The following is a 13,296-nucleotide window of genomic DNA, read 5'->3' on the forward strand; positions in this document are numbered from 1 at the left end:
ACACACACATGCCATGCTTCAGCATGGATGAGATTTAATGAGGTAGATGGCTGTAGAAGAAGAGGAAAGCGAGTGAGAATTATAGAGAAACCGATTTAGAGACTAAGACCAGGGACTAGAATGATCTGCCATGGGTGTGACATTAAAAGACAAAGCAGGGGCCCTGGCTAGTGTGGCTCACTGGATTGAGCACTAGCCTGTGAACCAAAAGGTCACCGGTTCAATTCCCAGTCAGGGCACATGCCTAGGTTGCAGGTCAGGTCTCCAGTTGGGGGCATGTGAGAGGCAATGTTTCTCTCCCTTTCTCTCTCCCTTCCCCTCTTTCTAAAAAGTAAATAAATAATTTTTTAAAAACCACAAAGCAGGGTTTCCTAGGTCTTCACTATATTTTAGCTTCATTTCATAATATTTGAATGGGGTAGTACTAGGCCATTCTGGGGTCTCCCCACTCTAGTTTCCAGTTCCTGGGGTGTGAGTCCTTGGGACTTGCTTCTTGTACCTATGGAAGAAATATATCTGAGGCCAAGCTGGCCTAACTAAACAGTGAGATAAGCGAGCCTGGCAAGTGAAACAAGAGCTTAAACTACAGCACGACAGAGTACAAACATGGGCTTCCTGACTACCAGAGAATACTTCAGGATCAAGCACAGGCTCTACTTAGGATGATCTCAGAGCAGCTCTCCTCAAGGTATTAAGGAGACTTTTAAACCTAGAATACCGAGGTTTCATTTAGAATAGGATTTGATCTCATGCTGATGGCTTGGATGGTTCCCAGAGGCAAGACTTCACTTACATCCTAGTTGGTACCAACATCTACCCGTCCAGCAACAGAAGGAAAAAGAGAGAGCTCTTTCATGGCATGGAGAACAAAGGAAACACTGGAGGGGTTCTGCGCTCTATGGCACAGGTACTGCAGGGGTCTTAAGTATTATTTCCTTTCTCCCCCAACCTCAACACATAAATGTTTATGGATTAATAGTCACACGAGCACATTCAGTCAGACTATGGTGGGAGCTATGATCTTTTCAAGCTCCATATATAGATACAGTGAGCAAACTCACCTTGCTAATTATACATGATGTAGAAGGAGATGGGGTATGGCAGAAATGTGGAATGGGCTAAAAGATCCCATTGACACTTTTCAGGAGGAAGAGGAAGAAATACCTAAAGCAAAAATCTCCCAGACCGAGTCTACGAAGAGAGCTTCAGCCAGTCTTTACCCGCGCTCTTCTCTCCCCAAAACTGACAAAGAGAATTGGGGGAGGGAGTGGCATGTCTCCAAAAACAGATCTTTCCTGCCACCCACAACACAAGAGACATGACTGTACTTCCAGAGCCTGTTTGAATCTGAGAGAAGGGGGCTCTGGCACTGAGTGGTGACTCACCTGTGAGATCATGTGATTATTCAAGGGTGGTTGTTGCTGAGGCATGGGTGGGAGAGCAGGAAGTTGCTGTTGCTGCTGCTGCTGCTGCTGCTGCTGCTGCTGCTGGGCAGTACAAGGGAGAAGGCCCCGGACAGACTGGGATGAGGTGACCTGGTTGCACACGTCTGGGGCACCTAGTGCCATTCCTAAGACAAAGAAGAGACCCACCAAGAGCTGTAAGCATAAGTCACCAACAAACCACCCTTGGTGGGCCCAGTTGCAGGGTTGTAGTCTTTCCAAGCCATTTCTCCTCACTCTCCTTCTGTCCATTTCCCCAACTGTCTTGGGAAGATCCACATATTAGTACAGATGCATTTCAGCTGCTGGATAATGGAAGTCCTAATTTTAGTAGGTGCCTGCTCCTTAAGAACAATAACCACCTTGACTATGAATGTTTGATTTTAGAACTGAACAATATGGGAGGCTAAGCCATCTCCCCTGAAGTGCCTAGAATCTGTCCATCATGATTAGATAGCTGAAAACATGAATGTTTGTTTCCTGGAAGGTACACATTCCTAGTCCTTTAAGAGACCTGTCATCTCTTTGACATCTTCTCAACACACATCTTACAAAAGCTGCTGAGAAGGCAGCCTTGCCTCTCCAAGCACATGCCTATCTATACGAATACGCCTAACCTTCATCTATTTTCCCTTCTCCCAAGCTTTCCAAGTCATGCATGTGTCCGCACAAAGCATTTTTACTGAATGTCTCCTATGTGCCAGGCATTGTATAATGAACTGAGGGATGCATCACTGATAATGAACAAAGTTGGTATGAAAGCAAAGGCGAGAAAGCAATAACTCCTGGAAGGGTTAGAGGGAAGGGTTTAAAGGGAAATGGGTTTGAAGTATAAACAGAAAGAGTGTAAGACTGAGAGGGGACAAAGTTAATGCCATATTCAAGAAATCATAGGAGGGCCAGAGGAAGACAGATTTCTGGAAATAAGACTGAGATGGCAAACCAGAGCCAGGAAGTTATGCTCTATTAAGTAATTTAGATTATACTACGCAGGGAATGCAGAAACATGAATGTTTTAAAGAGAAGAGTGATTTGATTTGATCTATGTTATAGACTTGTAAGTTGGCTTTAAAGAGGGCTGAGAATGGAGTAGGGAAACCAGCTTGGGGGCTAGTGTCATAATTAAATAAGAGAAGATAAAGGCCTGTGTAAAGGCAGGGAAGGGCAGCAGAGACCCAGCAGTTAGAGGCAAAAATCTTCACCAATACTTTCTGAAAACCGCCCCGTCCCTCCCTGGCTGGTGTGGCTCTGTGGATTGAGTGCCGGCCTATGAACCAAAAGGTCTCTAGTTTGATTCCCAGTCAGCGCACATGCCTAGGTTGTGGGCCAGGTCCCTAGTAGGGAATAGGTGTGAGGCAACCACACATTGATGTTTCTCTCACTTTCTTTCTCCCTCCCTTACCCTCTGTCTAAAAATAAATAAATACACCCTGGCTGGTGTAGCTCAGTGGATTGAGTGTGGGCTGCAAACCAAAGGGTCCCCAGTTTGATTCCCAGCCAGGGCACATGCCTTGGTTGAGGACCAGGTGGCCAATGGGGGCCATGTGACAGTCAACCAAACATTGATATTTCTCTGTCTTCCTTCCCCTCTCTCTAAAAATAAATAAATAAAATCTTTAAAAAAAACCTGATTGATTGATTTTTGAGAGAAAAAGAAAGGGGAGAGAGAGGGAGAAACTTCAGTTTGTTGTTCCACTTATTTATGCATTCAGCGGTTCTTTTTTTAATAGTTTAGGAGATATTTACTATATTTTCTTTTCCATTACCATTCAGTCCCCTTATACTCCCCTCTCCCACACTGGTTGATTCTTGTATGTGACATAACTGGGGATCAAAACCCACAACTTTGTATACTGAGGCGATTCTCTAACCAACTAAGCTACCCAGCCAGGGCACTTCACTACTACTGATGTCTTCTGAGGACAAGACCTAAACAACTCCTGGGATGAGAATCAAGCAATTCTTCATAGGCAGGAGAATGGTAAAACAAAGGTCCATTGGGCATAAAGAGCTAAATATCCTCTGCTAACGGTGCAATAGGAATAGATGGAGAAAGACACACAGCAGATCAGAAGAGCTAAGTAGTTTGCAGGGCTGGCACGTGGAACACGTGTTACTTCTCAGTGACTGAGCCCCAGAGAGGCAGTCACAGCACTGTCCCTCAAAGTGCTAGCCTACTGGCTGCTGCCAGCGAATCACAAATAGTTAAACTCTAAAGATGCCACAGAGTAAAAGCAGCTATCATTCTCATCTCAGTATGTTACCTGGACTTGGCTGGTAGGGATGGCCCGCCTCAGTCAGAAATGAGACAAAACTGATTTATCTAATAAAACTGACTAATCCCAGTCTGTGTTTTTCAATTAGGAAAGAAGATCTGAAAGAAAATCAGAGAGGGGACTCCAAAGGTGAATGGATTCATTCAAGAAATAAAATTTCCCCTCACTTGGTTGTGTTGAGACAAGTGTTTTGTTAAAAGTAGTATCAATGATATTTATTATTTATTATTTTAAAAATAAGTATTGACTTTAGAGAGAGAGGAAGGGTTGGGGAGAGAGAAAATCAATGTGAGAGAGAAACATCCACTGATTGTCTCCTATATGCACCCCAACTGGGGACTGAACTAGCAACCTAGGTATGTGTCCTGACCGGGAATCAAACCTGCAACATTTTGGTATACAGGACAGCACTCCAACCAACTGAGCCACACCAGCCAGGGCAAGTATCGTGATATTTTATAGAAGACAAGCAAGACATGATGGATATGACACAAAAGGTGAGAAACTGTAGTACCTGGCCTGGAGATCCTTCCTGCACTGCCACTTTTATTGTTCCCAATGCTGTCACCCCGGGTGAGGATAGAGATTCCGCTGAAACTGCTGGCTTTGGTAACAGGGGGCCGCATGCTCCGAACGGATCCATCGGAGTCCGTGCTGCTCCAAGGCCTTGGCTCCAGGGATTTGAGTTCGCTGTCTGTGCTGCTTTGGCGGCTGCTTGAGGTGCGGCTTAGCCCCTCACGGTTCCCCCTGCAGAGACCACAGTGGTCAGAGCACCTCCCACCTCCCACTTCTGCAGAAAGGCTAGCTGAGAGTTCATTTCTATTCTTTCAGTAACAAAGAAGGGGTGAGGATGGACACTAACTTCTTGTTAGTTGGCTGGCCCACCAAGAGTTGATGAGAGCAGACAGAACAATATCCACTATAGTAACAAAGAGCACAGGGGCAAATCTGGAAGACAGAGTACTGGCAACTAATTTAATACGTCACACCAGAGGTGGATGGGAAACCACACACATGATGCTGAGATTGGCTGTGGTCTCTTCCCCCAACCTCCCATTGCAGGGACCCCACACATGCAGGAAATAGTGGGGAGCAGAGAGGCGTACCAGTTTTTCTGGAAGTTCCTAAAACAAAAGGACTCCTGGGAGTCACTAGTGCCAGAAGCCAGGAGTAGCCCATGACATGGATAAACCCCACAACAGGTCTTCCACATAACATGCCTAAGCCAGCAGAGGTGTTCCTTATAACCACTTTCCAAGGGTGGGAAGAGTTGTCTGGTGCACTAAAAGGGCACTCTGGAAAACTCAGTGTCATAGTCTAAAATTGACCTAACCTGTTCCGTGGAAATTCTGTTGGTGTCTGGGAACAACTGGTTCCAGGGTCTCTAAGAACCAAAGTCCTCCACATGATCAAGCAAATATGCCCTTGGGACTCAGGATGGCAAGCAGCAGGAGGCTGACTGTACGTAGTTGCCTACATATTAATAGCCCTATTGCCCTAGGCAAGGCACAAGACTATGGAGAAAAGGGATTCGTCCTCTCTTATTTTGCTCTAGAAATACCAGGGTTGTCCTGATGCTATAATCACTGCCTGTGTCTATAAACTGCTATCCTCAAGGTAGATAGCATTGGCTTGAAAGCCCTAAGTCTTGCTGAGCTCTTACTGCTGCTTAATAAGCAACCACGAACCAGAGATTTTCCTTTCACATCTCCCACTCCCAACAACTGATGACCTAAGGAAACCAAATGTCAACGATTACAAAGATTTTGGTGTATATACTGGGGAACAATTAAGCAAAATTCACAGCAGCTCAGACTCCCTCTTTTTCACCACCGTTCTACCTAAAGCAAATAGAAAACCCCATCTCAATCCCCTTCGCTTCAAAGACACTAGACTCAGAGTTATTCTAATGTATAAGGTATTTTTCTTAAGGGAGTAATATTAAAGAAAATACCTTTCTTTTAGAATATCTGCTCTAAAGATACTACAGAGAAGGTGGGCAAAATCTTTGCTAGGGTCACTATTTTAGTTTTTAGCCAAACCAATCATGGTGAGCTAACAGCACACCAGCACAGCTGGGTCGGAACATGCTAATTCTTCTCCAAATCTCATGCAGACTTATATGGGACCTCAAAACTTATCTCTCTATCTATTTAGAATAGAGGACTAGAAAATATTCCAGGTTCCCCAAAACTTTACCCCCTTTTCTTGGGGATGTCAAAGTAGAATGGGAAACAAGAAAGAAGTATAAACAAGGGGGTCTCCAGGAACAGAACCAGACCCTAAGAGAGAGCCAATAGCTCAGTCTCAATGGACAAAGGCAAGTCTACTGAGAGGACTCAATGAAGATGTGTGTGTATTTGTGGGAATAATGGGGTACAGCACTGGCAATGGAGGAGGCTGCTCATCAGACAATAGAGCTTGAATTCTGCAGAAAGTCATAATGGCCTTTTATACCTAAATTAAATACTGCAGTATGTATTAGGACAATTCTCCCATTTACTTTTTCTTTCTAACAGAGGACAGTGAATGAATCAACTTTAAACCAAACACCCAGGAAGCCTGGGCCATAGTGGCAGCACTTCTGTACTCATCAGTTCCCTCCCCCAAGACAGTGATGGCCAAGTGCTCACAATGTGGCTTGTCTGATGATCTTCTGACTAACCTGAGAACTAGAGAATCTGAGCTGAGTCTTGGCCAGGAAAAAGATCGGTTTTCCTTCCCTACAACTAAACCCAATCTCTAGTCATGTCTTTCCACTTCACTAAAAATAAGACAGGGAAAACTACCAAACTCATTTCTGAGCATTGGATTGGGTTGTGTGTGTTAGAGAGAGGGGGGTGAAGGACAGAGAACATTCACACTCATACTCCTGTGAAATCAGAGCTTAGTTTTTACAAATAGATTTAGTGCTGTGAAAAGTTCAGTTTATTGCATCTAGGGAGTGGGTAGAGAGGTTTGTGGAAGAGGTGGCAATAAGTATCAGTAACACTCACTGTGGCTTATTTATCAGTGGAGTAGAATCTTTCAAAGAATGGGGAAGTTGCCATAGTTATTGACAACTGTCGATGAGTAAATCTGGTATATGGGTATTTGTTTCACGAACTTGGGAATAAAGGTATAAAGCAGTTAAAGAAGATCAGCTTCTAATAATTATAGTTCTAGACTAGTACCCAAATAGAAAAAGAAATACCCCCTTAAGAGTTCATGGAACTGCATGTAAATGACCTAGATCTTTAATCAAAACTCAGTATAGAAAGCAGCAGCATAAAAGAGGTCTGGATAGGAGAGGGCTGCACCTGCTCACTAGATCCTTCAAGATATTATCTGCATAGTTTGCTATAGTTTGATGCTCCACAGCACTAAGTAAACCTGAATTAGGGCTCTGAATGGAACACTACTCAGATAGGAAGGGATGTCTATAGAGAGCTGGTGTGGTATGGTGAAAAGTAAACTGGAAAAAGAGTCAGTCCCAGTTTTGCCACTAATAACCCTGAAAACTTGGGTTGGCCACTTAATCTCTCTGCTTTTGTTTTCTTACATTTAAACTAGTTTACCAAATCAGGACTGAATCAGACACAGTATACTTTAGCAATTGAAAAGCACTATGCATGAAGTCACATATAGAAGCTAGTTTAAAACTCCTTATTATAGGTATTCTGGGATGATTTTTTCACTCTGAACTGTACAATATAAAACAGGAGTTAATTTTTTTTTAAAGAAAGGGAATCTATCTTGATCACCATCACCAGTACAGAGCACCCTCTGCATCCTTAAGGCTTTCAGGTGGACCTCAGGGTAGGATAGTCTAGGAAAAAGATATGGAAAGGGAGAGAAATCCTCCATCCCAAGAATGGAAAATCTCTCTATCCCAATCTGCAGATGGTGTGACTAGCTTTAATGAAGGACATTAGGGAAGGGACAAATGAGATACTGGGGATGAGAGCTCTAACTAATCTGAGTTAGTCAGATCCTATCAAGCTTAGATTCAATAAGAGAGAAGCCCTTTGGAAAGGGTTAGACCTGAATTCTGGCATTAAATAATCAGGTTTTCTGTGCCTTATAGTTTCCTTAGAGTAAATGGGAAGAACATACTTAAAATGAGTTGGTGCCAGGACAGGTCTTAAAGTAGTGTCTCTCTCACCAGCACCTTGTGTAACCTGCTGGGTGGAATGAAGAGACAATAAAAGGGAGGCTCTTGTGACTGCTTTGCATGGAGAGTATTCAGCACTGGAGAAGTTAATACAGCAACTTTCATCGACATTAAGAGCAGCAAGTCATGGGCAGTCATGTGAAGGACATGCTCTAAAGGTGGTCTAAGGCAGACAAAGCCTTTCTGAGGTCCTCGTGGCACCTCAGTTATGGGTTATCTTACCAATTACAATGTTTCAAAGAGAAAACGACGAAGAGAGGTATTTGTATGTGTTTTTACACATATGTTTGCATTATTCTTTCTTAAAGATACAAAACATTCCCTATGCTGGGTCAGGGGTAAGCTCTTCACATCTTTCCACAGATTCGGAAAAGGTAGCTTAGAAGACACCCATTCTTTTACCTTCGTATGTTGAAATCCTCCAAAAAATGCCCAGTTCCCGCACATTTCTGGGAAGAAACTGTACCTATCCCATACAACTATTTGATCCCCTTCACCACTATCTAGAACTTAAAATGAAATCAGCAACAATAAAAATAAAGTCACTGAGCAGAAGCCTTTATCTTACTGAGGAAAAATACCCAATGTTGCAAAAACCACAGATTGAATTATTTCACAAGCAGCCATGCATGGAGCAAACTCACTCCGCTGAAAAGATTACAGCAAAACAAAACAAAACAAAACAAAACAAAACAAAACAAGGAGAGATATAGATTACACAGAAGTACCTAAAAATCTGCCTTCTCTTGTGAGAGCTAGAAGAAAAGGCTTCTTTGGAGAGTCTGTTGGTTAACATCAAAGAAAAGCATCATTACAGGATTATATTAACCTCACTGACAAAGCTCAATGAGAAGCAGGGAACATGCTAGGTGGTACTAACCTGATGTCATTTAGATATCCGTTCTGGCCAGTCTAGGTGAGGGGGAGAAAACGGAAAATAACTTATAAGAAAACAGCATGGCATAACCGAAAAGGGTGTCCATGATGCTATGAATACCCAAGGTCCTCAAACCAAGCTCACCCCCCAACAGGGAGAGAGGGAGCAGGGACAGGATGACCCACACCCACACACCCAATCTGACTTCTCACCTTTAAGGGGATAGAGCATTAAGCATTTTTAGCCTTCTCAGAATTTTTTAAAAGAGAGGTTGATAAAGTTAGAAGTACGGAAAGGAGGAAGAAGAAAGTATTAGCCTACTCTTTCCTTTTTAAGCTCTCAATTTATTCTCTCTGAGAGGTAAACTGAACATAATAACTGGTGCGCTAAAGTAAAGAGTGTGTTCAAAGAAAGGGAAAAGGGAGACAAGAGAAAGAAATTTAGTGTTTTGGAAATCATCCTCAATGATTATCCCATTTCTGTCCTCTGCACTGGCCAAAATGAAAGACATTCTGACCTGAGACCCAAGGAGAGTAAGAAATTGGGGAAGCATGTACTTTTTAGAGCCTAAAAAACAAAGGAGAAAATTAAAAGCCTGAAACATTCCTTTTGGGGATCAGTTCCTGACAAAGCCACTGAGCTGAGTGAAGTAAGCGTTCTGGCGGACTCCCATGCCTTAGAAAAAGGTACCGAAAGTGTCCATCTGCTGAGTGGGGTGGGCTCCACACAGAGCAGAGCCTGTATGGGGGCAGTTTCCCCAACATACAGCTCAGGCTCCAGAGAAGGCTGTAGCACTAGCATTTCCATCCAAACACCCTTCTCGCCACTTCCCTTTCTGTTTGCCCTGCGTCTTCCTCCCCTCTGCCCCAACCTACAACTCCACCCTTAATCATCTCCCTTTGGCCAGGCTCCTCTCCACATGGGAATCTTTGTAGTGTGGTGGGCTTTGGCCTTTTTCACTTGCCCAGACCTCCTGGGATTCCTGATGCCTCTACCTCAGCAAGATGTAGGAAGTGCTGAAAGTGATAAATCCGAAAGGATTTAACAAAGAAAATGCATATTAGTAGAGGCTTGAAAGACTAAACATCAGGAGGGAAAAGGAGAGGAGAGCTAACTCTGACTCTGTTATGGTTGTAGGTAGACATATCCCAGTGTTGTTAAAATTAGCCCCAATACATTAAAAGTTGCTTGTACTTTCAGAATATCTGTGGCTTTGCTAACGGCTGGCATGGCAGGACAGTCATTTTCCACGTGTCAGTGAAACAGACATGCACATCACAGACTTCTCTGCTCTGATGTCACTGGTACTTCTCAATCCAAACAGCTTAGAGCAGAGCAAGCTATTGAGAGGCAGTTTACTTTAGGGGTTAAGAGCATGGACTCTGGAGCCAGACTGAATTAAAACACCAGCTCTCGAACTAGTGGTGTGGTTTTTGATTACTTAACCTCTCTCTGCCTCAGTTTCACATTTATAAAATGAAGGAAATAATGTAATCCACCTCATAAGACTAGCATAAGGATTAAATAACTTATGCAAAGTTCTAAGAAGAGTGTCTGAAAGGAAGTAAGTACCATATAAGTTTTTTCTATTATCATCCACCAACCTGCTCTGTCCGAAATTCAGGGTCACCACTGGCTACAGCCATGTACAAATGACCTCTCTCCTCTCATTCCACACAACTGGTGTGCAGGTAAAGGTTAGAGAACCTCTTTGGAGGACTATCCAATTATCCTGATTGTATAATTAGAAAACTGATTTTCCTGATTCAGAATGTAACAGAAGGTAAGAACATTCCTTCTCTTTGGACTTTGGGCCAGAAGGTTTGTCATATATCTGTCCCCAGTGAGGATCCCTGGAACACTTGGGTCTCCCGAGACAGGGGAACAAGTTCACAGAGGAGGTCAGTTTTCTTGAAGTCAGAGACGGTGTCTTTCTGAGGTAGGTGACGATGAGTACGCACAGTCTTCCTGACGGAGAGGGGAGAGGGGAGAGGGGAGAGGAGAGTGGAGAGTGTTGTCCATCAAAGCATGTGGATTAAAACTGGCCATCTTTTGACAGTAAAGGGAGGCTGGCTCTTCCTCTTTTGTTTCCTAATTTGACTATAAGATGGTGCTGCTCTCTGGATCCTACGTTTTCTGGAGATTTGTTCCTCTCTTGCCTGTCCACAGCCTTTCCTGAATTTCTGCTATATTTCTCATCAGTCTGGTAGGCAAAAGCTACTACATACAGACAGGGATATCAATTATATTTGATATGGCCCACAATCCTTAAGAATAAAGTTGCCTACAATGATTCATGTTGGCTTTTGGCCCAAGGAGCCAGTCCTATTCTAAGAAGCAAGTTAAGAAATACAGGAAGAAAGAGACTTTCTGTTCAGGCAGAGACTTGGAGGGACTAGTGAGTGGTACCTTCTGTGCATATGGAATGTGGAGCTCACAGAATAGATGCCAGACCTGTGCTCTAACAATTGCCGACATATCCTAAAAACGAGGCTGGCCAAACAAGATGAATGTACAGGCTGTGTGAACACTAAGCCTTCCACTTAGAAGCAAAGATGCCTAGAATGAATAGTGGAAGTGAAAGAGGGTAAGTGGGAGAAGGGTTTGACAGGCAAGATTCAGAGCCCTTCCATAAGCCCTGCCAAAACCATTTCTATCTTCCATCTACTCATCTCCACCAAATTCAGCCACTCCAGTTGTTCTCTTTATATTCCATACTACAGAATATAATAAAAATAATACAAATAAAAATCTGCAGCTTCCCAATAAGCCACATTTAATTTTAGAGATCAAATATGGAGCTGGCTAATTTTGGCTAAAAAAAAAACACACACAAAACAACACATTTATGGAGGGTTCATTCCATTCACAGTTCCAAAGATTAAGAGCTAAAAGCTATGGGCTGACAACTCTCAGAAGCTACACTTACCTCTCGGGCAAATATTCTCTCTCGGACCCTTTGATATTCCTCCTCTCTCTCTTCTATTGACTTGCTCCTCCTTCCATCCTGCAATGGAACTCTGATCTAGATCGATGAGCAGAATTAAGCTAGTTAAGTTCTCCTCGTACTGCAAGCTCACTGCACACCAGCAAGGAAGAGAAACCGGGAGAGTTTATAGTTGCCATAAAAAAATGGAAAAAAAGAAATAAAATTTCCAGTGTTGAACAGGTTTCACTGGGTACATCTGACCATGCAGTTTGGGAGATCAGGTTTTCTGGATAGTTGGGGCCTCTCCATCTCCCAACCCCCAACCCCAGAGGATCAAGAACAACAACTATTTATGAGGATTGGGTTGCTTCCGTATAGTAATCAGGTACTCTCCAATCAGCAAGGATCAAGAGAATAGCTGAGGGAATAAACAACACTGCTCTGAAGGGAACGCAAGGGAAAGGAGAAAGTTAGAGAGGGAGAAGAAACAGATATTTAGCAGAGTTGAATGTAAAGAGTTTCACGGATCTAGCACCTGACATTATCCCTTTTTTAATTACTAGTGAATGCCATGGCCTGAAGATCCAAGTCACGCACAGCTCAGTGAAGAGGGCCTTGGAAATAAAATCCCAAGGGTGAAGCTAAACTCGATGCTTAAGAATTTCTTTCTCATCATAAACTATAGCTCCTGGAGGGAGGGAGAAAGAAATTACAGAAATAAAGAAGAAAGTGAACAGAGCAACACAAAGAGGTAAAGAGAAAGAACAGAATAGAAAGAAGGATGGACAGAGAAAGGAACAGACAAATAAGGTACAAAAGAGGGAGGCAAGAGAGTGACAGAAAGAGAAAAGAAGGGAATGGAGGACAGAGAGCCTTACATTCTCTAACAAACACAGTGAGGAGGCTAGAGGAGACGGCTGAGCAGACCACGCCACGGCTAGTCTAGCACCCAGCTCTCCCACACTGTCTCTTCCTCTCTCGGCCTGTGAGTTGCGAGCACTATCCTGGGGAGGGTGCTATAGTGTCTTTTTCTATACTGCTCTTGAAGGCATGGAACTCTGAGGTAGACAACCCATCAAATAAATGTCGTCAGCTTATAAAAAGATTCTAACCTTCAATCCAGAGGCTTTGAAAGCTTCATATGAAGCACGCAGGGAGACTGCTGCTCTAGGCTGATTTTCCTAATTTCACCAGAGTTAGGCATAACTTTAGAAGTATCAACTTTTGACTAGATTTACTTCTCACTAGCTTAAGAACCTAAATTCTACTGTATGTCCTTTTACATATCCCATTCCAAGACACAGGACCTTACAGTGCTATGTTGTCCTTGGACCCCAGCACTGGTAAACCAATGGCAGAGGAGAAAGAGTGTAATGGGCTCTGAGGTCAGGCGGGCTCTGCCACCTCTGAGTAACGTCACTTCAGGCAAATAACATCTCTTAGCCTCAAATTCCTCACATCTAAAGGGGGGCTAATAACCCCCATCTACACTGGGTTGTGGAGAAGATTAAGAGATAATGTACAAAATGTGTTAGGAAAAGAGTCTAGGTCAGGAAAAACACTAATTAAAAAAGCAATTACTGTGTTTATTATTAATACCACAGACGGAAAGTGCATAG

At 43.2% G+C, this 13,296-nt stretch overlaps 1 protein-coding gene across 11 annotated transcripts in view; it reads right to left on the reverse strand.

Annotated features, from left to right (window-relative positions):
• R3HDM2 (R3H domain containing 2) overlaps positions 1-13,296 on the reverse strand; it is a 152,420-nt gene that overhangs the window by 18,757 nt on the left and 120,367 nt on the right. For 5 of the 11 annotated variants that reach the window (XM_053661705.1, XM_053661704.1, XM_053661699.1 and 2 more), the window contains 5 exons: positions 11,678-11,773; positions 8,752-8,783; positions 8,600-8,653; positions 4,233-4,465; positions 1,386-1,570 (listed from right to left, as the gene is read on the reverse strand). In XM_053661705.1, coding sequence (XP_053517680.1) covers positions 1,386-1,570; positions 4,233-4,465; positions 8,600-8,653; positions 8,752-8,783; positions 11,678-11,773 — 600 coding nt within the window. The remainder of the gene's footprint in view (positions 1-1,385; positions 1,571-4,232; positions 4,466-8,599; positions 8,654-8,751; positions 8,784-11,677; positions 11,774-13,296) is intronic. The other 6 variants (XM_053661702.1, XM_053661698.1, XM_053661701.1 and 3 more) reach the window with 3 other exon arrangements.

Source organism: Artibeus jamaicensis, unplaced genomic scaffold (assembly GCF_021234435.1).
Source record: "Artibeus jamaicensis isolate MK-2021 breed Jamaican fruit bat unplaced genomic scaffold, CSHL_Jam_final contig_233, whole genome shotgun sequence".
Classification (NCBI taxonomy): Eukaryota; Metazoa; Chordata; class Mammalia; order Chiroptera; family Phyllostomidae; genus Artibeus; species Artibeus jamaicensis.